The 16,804-nt window shown below is 39.2% G+C and overlaps 1 protein-coding gene across 10 annotated transcripts in view; it reads right to left on the bottom strand.

The window, feature by feature from the left end:
* Mpdz (multiple PDZ domain crumbs cell polarity complex component) overlaps nt 1-16,804 on the bottom strand; it is a 143,039-nt gene that overhangs the window by 33,356 nt on the left and 92,879 nt on the right. For 6 of the 10 annotated variants that reach the window (XM_010630975.1, XM_010630978.1, XM_010630982.1 and 3 more), the window contains 8 exons: nt 16,459-16,636; nt 13,621-13,731; nt 9,782-9,880; nt 6,580-6,760; nt 4,741-4,937; nt 3,566-3,657; nt 3,272-3,362; nt 1,154-1,234 (listed from right to left, as the gene is read on the bottom strand). In XM_010630975.1, the coding sequence (XP_010629277.1) occupies nt 1,154-1,234; nt 3,272-3,362; nt 3,566-3,657; nt 4,741-4,937; nt 6,580-6,760; nt 9,782-9,880; nt 13,621-13,731; nt 16,459-16,636 (1,030 nt within the window). The remainder of the gene's footprint in view (nt 1-1,153; nt 1,235-3,271; nt 3,363-3,565; nt 3,658-4,740; nt 4,938-6,579; nt 6,761-9,781; nt 9,881-13,620; nt 13,732-16,458; nt 16,637-16,804) is intronic. The other 4 variants (XM_010630980.1, XM_010630984.1, XM_033757660.1 and 1 more) reach the window with 3 other exon arrangements.

Below are 16,804 nucleotides of genomic sequence, written 5' to 3'. Positions count from 1 at the left end.
TTTATTGGTATCAGGGATTGAACTCAGGATGTTGTGCTTGCAAGGCAGACGGCAAAGCCACTGAGCTAAATCCCTGGCCCCACATTATAGTTTTTTTATGAGCCCGCCTTTCTGTCAGATGATACTCGGCAGGAGCACTGACTATATTTTGGATCAGGCCTCATGTCTCTCTAATGGTGAATGAGGAATTCTAATGAACGTGTATGGACTTCTAGGGAGAAGGGGCAAAGGCTTTAATAACCTGGGTCCTTTTTTCTCTATTACAAAATAACACATAATAAAAACTTCCCTTAGATATCTAGGATTACAGTAATCCACTTTTGCACTGCTGTTTCTACTGTAAAGAGAAATCAATGTGCCAGTAATAAGCAACTCATTTAATCTTTGCAATTTGCTGTCATATGTACTATTATGACCTTTAACTGATGGGACAGGAAACTAAGGAAAGAAAGATTGCACAGTGCGTGAGTTCTGTACGTATGAAGAGAGTCCACCTAGACAGAACACTCTGGGGCCGGTCTCTGTCTGCACACGGCAGGGCGGACCACTCAGCGCGCCTCATAAACATCCTCCTCTTCCCATCCACCGCCTCTCGGCTCCACCCCAGCACGCCACAGATTTCACTGCTTCCCAGGGTGGCCTGAACAACTGAAAGCAGGCAGAGGTTTCTGATCAGCAAGCCACCTCTTTAAAGCAGTCATTTGAACCTAAGGTTTAGTTTCTCAAAACAAATACCTCACTGATGGTCCAAGTGAGACCTCTAGTTATCAGAGCTTTTATTTTGTGAGACACAAGACTACACTTCCTATTTCTTATTTTATTTCTTCCCTAGCAGGGCCCCATAAATGAATCAAAGGCAAGATAGTGAATTTCACACCCTGAAATAATCATGAAGGCAGAGGAAGGTGGGCTCCTGCTAGGTACTGATTAGCCGAGTAGTTCTCAAATTTTACTGTGCATTAAATCACCAGAAAGACTTAACTAAAACACCAACTCCTGGGCTCGTCCCAGAATCTTCCCCTTCAGGGAGTGGGTCTGCTTTTCTAGCAGGACTGTGGTGAGGCTGATGCCGCTGGTGTGCAGACCACACGTATGAGCAGCAGCGAGCGGGAGCGCAGGTGTGAGGTGTGCCCGCTGCCCCAAGCACACTTACCTTGGGAAGCTCCAGGTGGCGCACATTTTTAAGTGAACTGAGGTCCGCAGCTAGATCAGAAGCAGGAATACTGGGTTCTACCTGACAGAAGAAAGGAAGTGGCAAAAAGGGTAATTTAGTGTTAGTATTCTTATTTGCTTAATTATAAGGCCCACATAACCAAAATTATCTCATACAATACAATTCAGTGGTACTGCTTTAATATCTTATGAATTTATGAGAACTACATTCTGATAAAGTGCTTAGGAAGTATGACGGGACAGCAGCTGTTCTGGAGCAAGAACAACTGAGCAGTTCAGAAAGCAGCCTAGATTCACCCCACGATGACCCTAAGAGCAGCCCCGCTACCTCAAGGAAGTACGGTGGCACAGCACCGGCACAGGGGCCATCACAGGGGCCATCACTGTTCTTTCTGTATATCTGTCAAGTGAATTCTGAAAACACTAAATGCTCTACTTGAAACCGTTACAGTACTCCATTTTCCTGTCCAAGTACTAACCAGGCCCAACCCTGCTTATCTTCAGGGCACATTCAGGGTGGTTGTGGCCACAGGCAAACATTCCATTTTCTTAAGGACCATATTTAGTAAGATTAATAGGAAATTAAAATTTTCTGCCTTATAAGTTGTCCATATTAAATAACAGTGTGATTCAGTTCAAAATCAGAAGAAATTTCAGTGGGAGAATGATTTGTGACAGATGTTTTCACAGGCACTCAGAAAAGTGTTTCTGTTCCTGTGCCTTCCTTACTGAGGGTCACCACGGCTCCTCTGATTTTATATTCCTGCTCCATTCCATTCATTCCTTCTTTCCTGCACGTCGCCCTGGCCTCTGCACTGAACTACTTCCCTCCCTTTCACTTCATGTGGCCATGAAAGTGCACTGTCCACATGATGGGCGTGGGGTGGTGAAGCACAGGTCTGAGTGTGTCAGGGTGGTGCGCAGAGACTTGGCCCCTTCCTTTCCTCTCGCTGTTTCCCTGTGCTCTTCTTCCTGGCCACCATGAATGGAGCGACTCTGCTCACCATGTCCTTCCACCATGATGCTCCTACCTTGTACCAGCCAACCATTACTGAAGCCCTAACTCCGAGCTAAATCGGATCTCTTCCCCTTTAAGTTGTGGGTGTGGGGTATTGTGTCTGAGTTATGGGAATGGTAACTAGTAGAATTTATTTATTTAAATTTATGATTTTGCTAAATTGTCCAGAGTAGGATCTCACTTATGATGTTCCTGCCTCAGCAGTCCTAGTGCTTGGATTACAAACATGTGCCACCACACCCAGCTCTTTTATCCATCTTACACATGTATCCAAAGCTTTTCAAAATCAAAACTACTACCAGAAGTGGTATTACTCCTTAATTTCATATACGTCACTTGCTTCCCAATAATGTGCTAGTTGCCCATCCAGGGAATCTCCACAGTCCTCTCACTGGATGTCTCCGAGACCTCTGAGGCTATAGGACACAACCTTTAGAAACATCACTCATTAACTGCAGTATAACCTGCTTCTTCTCCTCCTCCCTGACCTCTCTCTTTAGCCTTCCTCCTAGTCCACGTTACATGAGAAAGCAGAAGCGCTCTTCTCCCTAAATGCTCTCTGTGGGCTGTGCTTCAACTCCGTCACCAATAAGTGAAAAGTCTCTCTGAGAACTGATCTCTGACTTTAGACCAAATGTCCCAATGTGTATTTCTACCAGCCTTCCCAACAGGCATTTCATTCTTAAGCTATCTCAGTAAGAGTGAGGTATATTTTTGTAACATTTGCTCCTTTTCTACATTTTCTATTTTGGTAATCACAACTGACACTTGGAAGTCTTGTACATCCTGTCTGTTTTATTTACTAAATTTAGCCTTATTCTCACCCCTCCCCCATAGGCAGAACTGACAATTCCTTTCCTACTCTCACTACTGCCTATGCAGACTCTAACAGTAGCCTTCACACCAGAGGTGCTTATTTACACAAGTGTCTTCTTTACCATGCTATAAACTCTTAGCAATAAAGTGGTAATTCATTTATCTTTGCCATTCCTGTAAGTGGTCTGTAATAGTTAACTGAATTTATAAGGGGGTATATGTCAATCCTATTTTCCCACAGCAATAAACATAAATTACAAATACCTCTTTATTCTGAAGATTGTCTGAGGCGGAAAGCAAAGGTTCTACTGTATTTCCAGGACATACGGCCATCTGACTCAATGCATCTTTATTTCTAAAAGAAAAAAAGAGCATCAACCCCAAATATTATTTCCATACTCTTACTTTAAGAGTCAAAATATTAGGGAATAGCCTCTAATTCTAAAGACTTGGAACTACAACACTCACATATAAACACAAATGTTTTTTATGCAAAAGAACTAGAGACTAAATGTTAACGAAAAGTATTTTGGTAAATCAGTGAAAGAAAATTCTCACCTGATAAAAATTATTTTTACTTTAGAAGGGGCACATTTGATAATTGATGAGGCATTTTGATGAGTTCTTCCATATAAAATTTGACCATTGATCTGTAAAAATTAAGCATCACTGGTTAAGCCCCAAATTTTAATTCCAAAAGCTTCTGTCATCCTATCCAGCTAATAAAACCTTTTTCCTTCTTTAAAATATTCTCTGTATTTTCCTCACTAGAACATAGCCTGACCTTTGATGTACACAAAACCATGGGTAAAGCCAATGTTACATGATGCGCGTGACCTGGACACCAGGGACTGCTGGTGGAAGCCTCATTTGGGTCACCCATGGGAGAGCAGACAGAAAACTTTCTCAAAGGCACTGGATTCCCACTCACTTAACAGGGCAATGGCTCTGTGACCTACGAAGACCATCCAGGAAAGCCCTCTACTCTCTCCTTTCCCATTTGGTCTCAATATTCCTGTCCTGGAAACAGGCGCCTTCTCCCCTAGGAGAAGCAATGCTAGGGAGACTCAAAATACAGGCAGCAGACAGGGCCTCAGCCCCACAACACCAGCAGAAACTGCCAGCTCAGCCATCCAGCCATTCCACCATGGCTGTTTGAGTCTACACAGCCTACAGGGAAGATCAGAGTGTAAATGCAATCGCAAGATATGGGTGCTGCCTCTAGGTAGCAAGGACAAACAGCAGGAACAAATACATTCTTGGTGCTATCAAGTTTAGTTCACAAATTAACTGTGTTTGGCAGCTGAGTTACTTTACTTGTTATTCAGCCCTAAATCCCCTTGCCTCACCCCTAGCCTACATCCCAAGGGGAATCCACCTCTGGAATGCCCTGGGGGCTAACGTCATGCCTGGGGAATGGCAAGTCATTTCACTATTTCAAAACTCCTAATAAAAATGCAGCCCAAAAATGTTTTTGAAGTGTGATTTTTATTACTGTCTTGGAGCAAAAATTGTTTCTGGTGCTATACAGTCATGACCTTTTAATGGAAGTTAATGGGAACATTGACTCTAGAGCACAGATTTGGTTTACAGCCAGATTTGCTGCAATGCATCTATTTTATTAGGCCAGTGATAGTTGTCTCGGTCAACATATGAGGTCTGGGTACTTTCTGGATTCTGGAGATCCCATTGCTTTGATACAGCAAGACAAGAAAGCTGTCCATAGAATTTACCTCCAGAAGCTCATCTGCGATCTGCAGTCGACCATCTCTTCCCGCTGCTCCGTTTGGGTCAATCCCCACGATAAAGACACTCATTCGGGTTCGGTCTTTGTTCCCAGCAAGACTTAGGCCCAAACCACTATGCCCTTTCTCCAGTTCAATCATGTGGAGCTTGCCTGCCAGGGTTCCATAACGCTCCCTTATATTTTCTAGACACAAAAATAACAATACCATATGTATTAAAAGTTAGTTCATAGCCAAATACACTTTATCATGATAGGTCACTCAGTTTTATCTCAAAAAGGCATTGTTTGTACCAAAATGTAATCTTTGACAGCTAAAAGAAAATCAGACTGGCTCCCTGGGCATTAGGACTGATTTCCCAGAATAACCAAACTTTGAGGAATTTCTTTGTATCAACGGTGGGAGGGCACAGTTTCTGATTAATAAGTTCACTTTAGTGTAATCAGGCCCAAGAGAAGTGATGATTCACATTTACAAACTCTGAAAAGACTACAATTGAACCAGAAATTTATTTTATCATTTATGGAGCAAAACAAACAAAGAATCCAGAACATTCATCTTCACTGATGGGCAGGAGCTCCTCTCCCATGTAAAATGTACCCTGCGCATTATCTCATGGTGGGAGTCACCTGGCTCACATTCCCAGAATGAAGGAACTGAGTTTTCTTAGGCTGGGACACATGGATGTAGCTGCTCCAGCTTTGAGACCCATGTCCCGACTAAATGAGACCGTTTCTCTCCCCCTCCATGGCCTCAAGAAGTGAACTTGTGATCCACACCCTTCTCCTCAGGAGCCACAGGGTCTGCTCCAGTGCCTGGAGGGGTGAGCACTCCCAGGAAGGAGCACCCGCAAGTCCAGGCCAGCAGGCCGTGTGCCAGGCACACACCGCAGACACTGAGACTCTGCCATTCTGTCACAGGACGGCTGGAAGACGGAAACCCACGCTCCAGGTGCACCGCCTTCTCCGCATATTCTGGTCACCTTGATGAGATTAATAGCATATTCTAAAACCATTGATATGAGGCAGAATAAAAACTACGAACTTTATAAATCATGCCTTAGAAAACTGCTACATGGCTAATGGCCTGCATTCTTAACTACATTAAATAAGCTGTTCTCTTTTGACTCCTAGAAACTAATAGCACCACTTTTATATTCTGCTCTTTCAAAAAATATGTATGATAGTTTCCTTAAAGAAAATAATTAGATTTTTTTTAACATAATGACACATTTGTAAGTTTTGGCTAAGTGTTTAGTCTTTCCCAGTAAAATATTCTTTTTCCTTTGAAACAGAGATCCCCATGGGCCCTAATGTTAACTGTTTGTGAATGATTCTTGTACATCAAGCTTGTGCTTGGTACTCCTCAGACATCAACCAATTTAACATTAGCAAACCAGGGGAAGAACAGTATTTTTAGAAAGAAATAATCACCGGATTAAAACTTGGACGTCATTAAAAAACTTAACAAAGGGTCAGTTTTCATATCAACCACTGTACTATGTCACTGTACTACACAGAAATTTTCAGGAGTTTCAGGGTAATTATCAGCAGACAGCTGATTCTGTGCACTGAGAAAATGCTCTGTCCTCTTCAGTTCTCATATGAGAAGCAAAGGGGCTTTAACAGCAATGAAGTTTTAAAGGAAAGGAAAAATATGATTTTATGCCTCAGGAATGTATGTTGTATTCAACTAAAACAAACAGTTCTTTTCCCCACACACAATGGCAGTGTGAGTCGCTGAAGCTGAAGCAGACATAAGTTCTGAGAACCTCACAGCTATTTTAATGCTGCTTGTGATTAAATGAGTCACAGAAAGACAACTTACTCCAGCTGTAGCCAAACTCATCCTCTCTGTCCACATCCTCGGAGATGGTGCCTGCAGATGTCTGTGCACGATCACTGCCCATTTCTGCAAGTGCTGGAGAAGAGGGCCGAAGAACTTCACACACTGGAGCCTTCTCTGGCTCTGGCTCTGGCTCTGGCTCTGGCTCTGAGTGGCTGGGTGCCTGTGGGAACAAGAAGAATGCTGTGGGTCTGTGCAGTCTAAGGAACAAAACTTTTAAGGACAAGAAATCCAGCAGAACAATGTAAAAAACAAAAAACCAAAAAACCACATACACACACACACACACACACACACACACAAAACAAAACTGGCTTTTTTTTTTTTGCTACTGGGGATTGAACTTGGGTCCCTGCGCTTGCAAGGCAGGCGGCAGAACCGCTGAGCTAAATCCTCGGCCCAAAACTGGCTTTAAAATAGCCACTAAACCATGGAAAGCTCATATATGCATACATAAAATGCTAGGTAGGATTCAGGTAAACTTTAAATTTACAAAATAGCACCAGAACACACCTTATAAAGGTCTTATGTGCTATTATGCCAATGAGGAATTCAATTTGAAAGCTTAAAGGACCTAAGATAGAAAAGTGTTAAAACTTCCCCTGTTGGGAAAAAAAAAAAGATTCTTATTCAAAATGTATAAATACAGAGGGGTCTGTGCCTGGAAAAGTCTGTCAAGAAACAAAACAAAGAAGAGGAGATGAAGGAAAAGGAGGAGGGGAAGGAGGAGAAAGAAGAGGAGGAACAGAAGGACAAGATTACAGAGGAGGAAGCGGAAGAGGAGAGAAACGAGGAGACTGTTCTTCAAAACCCGTGAGTGAGTCTAGATATAACCAGACCTGTATTGCTACCTGAATCCTCTCCCAAGTGATTCTCAACAAATCCATGCAAAAGAAACAGCACTCCACACATGGACTCAGCTAGCAGGGCTCAGGCTGTGAGTACAAAGCACACAGACCCCAATGGGCATGCTGCTAAGGGGCAACACTACCTTTCTCATTCACCAGGAAAATGAGAAAACACAAGTGGGTGTGACATACTCACTGCCCCTTAGGACCAAAGGTCCTATTTTTAAGAAACAAGACTGGCATTCTCTTGTATTAGCTCTTATAGAACAGAGCGTGTTTGAAGCTCTTTACTTCACCAAGCCTGTGCTTTCTGCACAGGAGTAAACTCTTTGAACCTGAGGTCATAGGAAGTGAACTATTTCCTTCAAAAATCACCCAGTGGTACTCGGCCTCCTATCGCTTAACTCTAGATTCCACTGGTGCACTTTGCATGACAACACTGTCTCCTCTGATCACCACAGTAAGACAGCACATGACTTGGGTCAGGTATGTGCCCTTGTATGAAGCTTTTCCTACTGCTTTCAACCTGCATTTTCCATCCTTTGATTTACATTTTTTCTGAATAAAAAACATCTCACATAACTTGTAATTTAAAGAAAATACTACATCTAATAATACAAATATATTAAATGATATCCATGCAGAGTTAGGAATACTTTGGTGCCAAAAATCAGAATACCACAAAATATTCTAAAACAATGTGACATGAATGTGATCTCTCTTTGATGACTGAGAAAGCCCTCAATTATCTGGCAGAAACAGCTGATAGGCAGCAGGGCAATCAATTCTGAGGTTACAGCATTTGCTGTACTAAAATGTTCAGTTTACATGACACTGGCCAAGCAGAAGAAAGTTCCTAGTGCAAATGAAACTTCAGTTATCTTCCCAAGTGTGGTTCTTTAAATCTGTCTCATTAATAATGCACAAATAAAAATGAACAAACATGTAAAACTTCGTTTGATCTTATCAAGATTCCAAAACTACAACAGATCTACTTCAGATATTTTGAAGAAAACTTACTTTTCTGTAATAATAGAAAGTGTTATTTAGCAAGACTGAATTGAGTCCATTTCATGTTTAAAAAGTGTGACAAAATCTAAATTAAACCTCCATTTATTTTAATAAATCTCTGGATACACATTATGCAAATCTTGTTGTGTAAGTTTTCGAATGTTATTTTCTTTAAGAAAAAGAAACAAAACATGCTTATTTTAAAAGCTGTTCAAGATCTTAGGCACACCATTTTCATACTGGTGACAAACTGAAATGGTACCTAACATAGTCGATTCGCCACAAAATTAATATCAGCCTGTATTTACTTGAGGGAAAATAAGGTCTTCTATTTTACCACTACTGGTACCCTCATTTTATCAAGATCTAACAGCCTTGCTATTAACACTCCCTAAAGTTTACTGAGGAAAACATAAGTCTTTAACAAAGATCATTTAGTACTTTTTGGCAAAAATGCAAAGTGTACTTGAAATCACTCCATAACATCTACATATACATTAAGTATAACACAAACATAGAACACACTTTAACACACTCACTTAGAAAAATTTCACATTGAAGACAAACCTTAAATGGTGTGGGAGCAAAAGGGTTAGTTGGGGAACAGTGGAAGATAATTCTACTTGAATTCTGTAATTCCTACAGTAATAAAAACATATTTCTTCAGAAATGGCATCTTCACTTATCTATATTACAATATTCATAAAATGTGTCCTAAAATAAATCAGTGACAGCTTTCTTCCTTTCCATGATCAAATTATGGTATATAAGTTCTTATAAATTTGTTTGGTTTTTATAATTTATCAGCTTATGAGACTATCCAAGTGTAGACTTACAAGCCTGGAAACAGTTAAGCTGCCTGACTCAGGCAATTACACAGACACACTGGATGAATATTCAACAGTTTCCCGCGAGTATACCTATACAATTATTATGGAACAACTGACTCACAGAAGAGCTCTGTGGCAATCTTGTGAAGTCTGAAAGGTTCTAAACCAATACAAGGTTTTAAAAGTTTTATATAAAAGCAGATCACTTGGCAATTAACAAAAATCTGAGTATCAGAAAATTTAAATCACACTAAAATTCAGGAAAGGCACTGGACTCAGGTTACTCCCTTCCCCTTCAGAAAAGACTACTTAGTTTCAGCCATAAAAATAAATAATTTCCCACAGAAAATTCACATGCCCACTCCAAACACACTGTTGTTTTTTTAGTTTTGATTTTTTTTCCTGGCCACATGTAAACAATAACTGGGACAAAGCACAGTAACAGAGAACAAAACATTTGCAAAAGGCAATGGAAGACAACGGGCATCATCCAACCTTGTCAGCAGTGGACTGGAGAGAGTCAGCAAATGGGTTAGTGCTGCTGAAGTTGTACTTAGGGTAAAGGCCGTGCGGCAAGGAAGGCAAAGGGGATTTCTAAAAGGAAACATAAGAGGCGCTGAGCGCAAAAGAAATGTACTTAAAACAACTCAGTTTTTATAACACAATACTTACTGATTTGAAGAACTGTGTGTCAAACTAGATTCTATGTATCTAGTAACTGATGGCATCATCTTAAGTTTGTGTTGAAGGCTTGCCTGTTATGTCCTACACTGATAGTGGAGCATAGATCAGTGCACAAGCTACATATCAACTGGAAGGTCATGTGACCCCCAAAGTCATTTTCACTGAATAGCTTTTCTATCACAGACATACATATTTTACTTACTTTATATATTAATTTATACTCTATGAATATCAACACATTTCAAATTAAAGCTATCCAGTTTCTTTTATTTATATTTAAAAGCCAATTATATTATTTTAAAAGTCTATATATTCCAGAAAGAATAATGAACATTTATCTGTTAGCTCATGCATAACCTTCATTATTCCTTAATTTTGTTTTCCAATTTTAACTAGATATTAAGGCTGCTTCACAGCAATACATTTAAAAACATGGAGAAATAAACCAGTCTATAGTGGTGTTCACTTTCTGTAAAGGTAGGAACATGATGATTCATATTTTAAAACAAAATTCCTATAAAATTTCCCATATTACTGGGTAATTTACAGGCTTTGAACAGTATCTGAAGTCCTGCTCTAGAGCATTTCACAGATTTAATGATTTGCCTGAGTCAGGACTGTTAGAGCTGAATATACATATTAAAGGCAGGATGCCTGCCAGATAGAATTTAGCATTCTTATAGTTAAAAAAAATTAATTTCCTTAGCACAATAAATTCTTCTCCTTTTTTTTCACACCCACTATCTTTTTCTTTTATTGACTATATCTTTCAGGGGAAACTGTAGACATTTAAAATTCATTTTGGCTCCAATTAAATGTTTACATTACTTCTGTCTATAAAAAAAAGTCCCACTGGCAGGGGTGGAGCATAGAGAGGTTGTCATGTGACCCCACTCCTTGTGGAAGAACACGCTGGGAAGACTGTGTCCACGTGCGCTCGTACCAAAGCGTATGCTACATTACCCTTTCAATCTGCTCCTCTGCAGAGGGAAGACAGGGAGAGAGATACGGGCACCATGACATTTCTGCCCATCTCGACTTTCTCCCTCCAATTCAGTTTAAAATGTCAACTCCTGCTTTACAAAAGGGAGTATCACAAATGCCAAGGAACATGACCATTTATTAAAATGGAAGCGATGACAGGGCAGAGATGGAAACCAAATCCTAAGGAAAATAATTCCACACACTGAGGGTAGAGATTATTTCCAATCTTCACACATGGTATTTTTCTACTTCAAGTGTCCTTTGTAATTATGTAGCACAACAGAAAACAAAACCATAAAAGCAAGAAATAGAATAGTTAAAGAGATCTGTAATTTTTGGTTGCTTTTCTTTTGTTGTTAAAATTTGCAGATCTCATAGGATTAGAATTTGGCCCTGATGGCATGTATAAAGGGACAGGATGAGAATGGCAGAGGAAACAGTAGGTCACTCTATTCTTAGGAAAAGACAGAAATAGTTTTCTGCTATTAAAAAAATTAAAGACAAAGCTGTCTGTATTCTCAGGGGCTGATAAAAGCAGAAACATTATTAACTGAGAAGAACTTCAGGGAAGATGAAAACTTTCTCTGGCCCACGAGTGGTATCAGGGGGCCATACTAAGTCCTGGGAGCCGAATGTGGCAGTGATCAGGACTGGCTGGGAGGTTCTGACTCATGACCAACCTAAGGGCCAACAAGAGCAGTCAGTCCATCGGCTACACACAAGATTCCCAAGAGCCTTATCCTCCATTCACAGAGAAAACATTCACCACTAATTTGTGTTTTTTCCTATTTTGCTTTATATTACTAGAGACATGATTATTTCCACAGGGAGGTACATTCCTGGAAACAAAGTATATTTCACTTTAAATGCAAAATTAATTCTTATTTCCCAAAACAAAATGTACATAATGTAACTAAACATGTCACTTCAACCAAGATTTATCCTGGGATAATTACTTAAAAATTAGTTGTCATTATACCTTACATAATAAAACAGTAATATTTTCCAGGTGTATCAGACAGTATCTTTCTAGGCTCATTAGAAAACGTGGTGGCCATTGATTGAAATGTTTGTAATTGAACTTTTCAGAGTAATATTAAGAACCATTATTCATCAATTATAATATTCTCCCAAAAGATGGAAAAGGTGGAAATTAAAGATAAAACAATAAAGGAATAGAACTCACCCACACACAAAAAGCTTTAACTTAAACAGCCATTTAGCAACAACACCATGCTGTGTCTGTGTCTGATACAACAAATGGAAACAAATGTAAAAGGATTTATAGTTATTTAAACAAACTGAATGGATTTGTAAAGAATGCAGCATGATACAGCCCTACCACTTGGCAGATTTTCTATCTGAATGGATAATTATTACCTAACAATAAGCAACCGAATGATTAAAAACTGCAGATGTGAAGGAAACTGCTTATTTAAAAACTACTAAATTCATTCCTTAAAGGAACCACGACCAGAGCTATACCTGCCTTAAGAATAAAGGAAGGACCAGTGAAATATACCTGGCTACTTTGTGCTCCATGACACAGAAGACCAATATTACTTTTGCTAATGTCATCCACAGATGTTTCATTATGTGAGCATTGATATCTTAATTTTACAAGTTAAATTCAAAGTATTTATACATAAAACTGTATTTTTTTAATTTTAGATGATACTTTTAACTTCCCTCATATATGTTGATGTTTTTCTTTTAAAGACAATCAACCTTAAAGACAAGCAGATAATTCAAAGAGAATTAGTAGAACAGAGGTTGTTAAATCCACAAGCAGTGACTGAGAGCTCTAAGAAGCTAAGAAATTCTTAAAATAGTATGAAAACTTCTGAGGAGCACCCATGTTTTTAAAGAATTTTGTTATGCAACAAAAATATATTTAGGAACTCTTGCATATAAAAAACTTTTTCAGAAGCATACAGAAGCAATAGGAAAAAAACGTTTCAAATTGTGTTCTAATTTTCACCTTCACCATCATTAGGACATATTAAATCCATGAAGCCTCATCTGAATTCTTCTTTATGATCAATGTTCACTAGATGTGCCTGTATTTTCTAAAATGTTTTCAAAGCTATTCTGCCTCTGACAACTGAGGGTAAGATGGATTAGCAGGTTTCTGCCCACCAGGAGCTATATGGTGATTACAGCCAATAACAGCAATTATAAAATTACTTGTAATAAACAAAATCCATTCTGTGAAACTCTGTTCAGTGGGATGCACAAATAGGTCAGAGATCTGACTACACACTAACGGCAGATTCTGTCTGGAGAATAAATTTAAGGGAAATGTAATCTTTTTGGCTTCCAAGGGGCTCTATAGAGATCACAGACTTAACATGAATGACCACACCACAGGCCTTTCAACAATTTGTGTATTTTGTGACTATAATGAATATGAGTAACCATCTAGACACTTAGGAAAACAAATAAATCCTACTTCTATGCATTTTCAACAGACTTTAAGACTATAAAACATGGTGAAAGGGATTTCCCAGATAACCTGATGTTTAAAAGAGCAAAAAAATCTTAATAAGTCTTTTGGGACTTCATGAATCCATATGTGCTCACACAGAGAGCTTGGCCCTTGCTGAATGAGGCTCCGCGTAGAGCGCTGTTTGGATATGCCTACCTTGCCCTTTATGTTCGCTTACCCTTGGTCTGTTTATAATGCTCTGTACCATAAAGACTACTGGGTTGCCTGCTTTCCGAATGGCTTCCACAGCTTGCTCATGGCTTGCATCTCTGAGGTCCATTCCATCCACCTGCAATGGAAGGCCTCAGCTTAACATTCCAGAAGCTACAGAATAGAAGAACAATTTGTGGATCTGGGGTTTTGAGGATCCTCCATTAGGCTCCTGCAAAATTTGCGTCAGTATCTACAAGAACTGAGACTACTTTTAAGGCTGTGAAACTTCTCATCTGACTAGCAGACTTCTTTTGGACACAGATTTCTGAAATAGTAATCACCTGTTAGCAGTTTGTTTCTGTACTCCTAACATTGCTGAGTTGTTCCTTTAAATTAATAAATCAGCATCAATAAAGATATAATAAAACAGACTAAAACAAAAAATAAAAGGGACTAGCAGCGCTATCTTCATCATGAAAGTCACATATTGATTTTCTTCTAATTCATTTTAGAGGAGTTTGGGAGGAGGTAAGTGATGCTTTGTATATTTCTATACTGGGATACTTCAAGTTAAAAATGAAACTGTGCTATTTAGAAAAATCAGATCACAGTAAGGTTAGTTTTGTAAAAGAATCTTTGCAACAGACATGACATGAGCTGGAAGCCAAGATGTGCTCATCTGTTAGTAATTTTTATATGAACAGTTTGAAAGTACAAGTTATTCTGCGATTTTTTAATGATGACCGACCATTTAGATGATGATCAGTTCAGCTTATATACTACATGAACAAGGAAGAAAATAGTTAAAACCAAATGCTAATCCTGCCAGAAAACTGTAGCTCATATTGCCATTTTATCATTCCCAATTACCAAGGAAGCTCAGAGTGGACACAATTGTGGAACAGAAAGTCAATTATCAGATGGTGGCATAGGACATCATCATCTTTGAAGAATCACAAAGAATTACTACTTTACTTGAAAATCTCCAAGTTGACACACAGGTGACAAAACATTAAAAATGGCTTTAGGGCCAGGGGTTTGGCTCAGTGGTTCTGCTGTCTGCCTTGCAAGCACGAGGGCCTGAGTTTGATTCCCTAGTACCAAAAAAAAAAGGCTTTAAAGTTTTGGTTATTGTAAAACAAAGGTCAGTATTCCTGTCTACTATGTGTTTACCATACATTCCATTAGTGGGAAAACTTAACAGGATGCTAGATATCTTAGTGTAACTCCACACTTGCGCTATACTCAGAACAGAGCACTACTTTGTGGACCTGCTCTCCTTTTCAGGTCTTCTCAGCACAGGCAGAGGTCAGAGCCCTGTGGTCCAGGGGCCAAAGCAATCTGGGCAGTGGGAAAGCCTTTTTACACAGGTACCAGTCGGCACCACCCATGCTCAGCTGTGGCTACTCCTTAATGGTCTCTCTTTTCAACATGAAAGGTGTATTTTAACTCAATACATATAAACAATATTTTGGGACAAACTATGACCAATGTTTTCTTGAAATAATTATAATACTTTTAATTTTCTATTTAAGCTAAAGAATAATAAAGAATGTATGAAATAAACTTTTCAATGGCTAAAATTTGAACTCACAAAGAATTATTTCAAAGTGAGCCAATACAAAACCTAAAGGAAGCTAAGGATGCAGCAGTTAGAAACAGCTCATGATTGTTCCCTATAAATGATCGTAGTGGGGAGGGAAGGGACAGGGCCTCTGCTTGCCTCTCAAATATCAATAAATTCCTTCTCTGCCTCTCAGAGACAAGCAGTAAAGGAATAAGTAAATAAATCCTCATTTTAAAGTCATTATGGATAAAATTTAAACAATATGGCACTTTAATGCATGTTATATAGTTTAGAAATTGATGCAATCAGTTGTATAATTACAATGGCAATTATTAGTAATACAGTTGTCTTCATTTTAAAATTGTCACTTTCAGTTTACTCCATAAATCGGAAAATCTGGGTCAATTCCTATTTTGCACCATTTTAAATATACCTGTACTTGGCTACCGCTCTGAAGGGAGAAGCCTGCACGGCAGCCTCCTTGCCGGCAGGGGACGCCATATCTACGGTGGGTCATCCAGAGCCCGGCCCCAGCACCTGCGATGACACAGATCCTCCGGGAACAAGCACAGAGCAAATGTGTGTGCGACTCATGTGAGAAAAGTACGCTTAGAACACCAGACTCTGTTTTGAATTAGGAATCAGGGACAAACTGATGACACACTTCCATCTCACGCATAATATGCACAGGTGCACAAGCATGTGCAAACAGGCAGTGTCTGCAGTGGTCAGGGTACACGTCACTGAGAGAAGATCCCCCCTGACTGCACTGGGAGGAAAACATTTATAAACAGTAATCAAGAACTTAGTGTTTGAAGATTTTATAAACAATAAAGATTTACTTGGAATAAAATCTCACCCAACAAAGTTTTTCCTCATTGAAATGATAAAGTATTTCTCAAAATAAATCCTGCTGGAAAACTTAATTATGATGTGTACATTATATATTATGATATATACATTATATATGACATATAATTACATATATATACACTTTTTTAAACAATTCAACTTTTCTAAGAAATCTGTTTCATTCTTTCAAGCAGATATAATTATTTTACTGTGGGGCCAATATCTTAAAAGCTAGTTGGCAATATTCCTAAGCATCAGCTTCTACACTGAGATCCACAGTGTGTCATCATATACGTAGGAGAAAATGAAGGATGGAAAGAGGTGTTTTAAACACAAACATACTTTCTCTAACAGTGAGCAGTGTAATAGTACCCAGATGGCAATTCCTTTGGTAAGCAGGTGGCAGAGGGGAAGAGTCCCGACACAGAAAGCTCGTGAGGGTACCTCTACTATCCTGTCTCCGGGCTGCAAGGTCCCATTCTTCCCGGCTGGACTGTCCTCAAGAACATGCTTGATGAAAATGCCCCTCATCACTTCACCACTGCTTAGACGACTCCCCATCCCTCGTCCACCAACAATGCTGATGCCCAAGGATTTGCTCGGTTCTCTCCAAAGTTCAACCCTATAAAAAATAAATTTTTAAACTCAGAAGAAAACATGTAGGAAAAACTTCTTAATATTGGATTTTACAGTGCCATCCTGTATATGCCACCAAAGGCGCTGACAAAGGAAAAAATAAAAAACAAGTTGGAACAATCAAAATGAAAATCTCTGTATGAAGGACACCACC

This window comes from Fukomys damarensis, unplaced genomic scaffold, assembly GCF_012274545.1.
Source record: "Fukomys damarensis isolate Sample0158 unplaced genomic scaffold, DMR_v1.0_HiC HiC_scaffold_31, whole genome shotgun sequence".
Lineage (NCBI taxonomy): Eukaryota > Metazoa > Chordata > Mammalia > Rodentia > Bathyergidae > Fukomys > Fukomys damarensis.
Note: the sequence above shows the minus strand (reverse complement) of the source record. Positions and strands in the feature narration are given on the sequence as shown.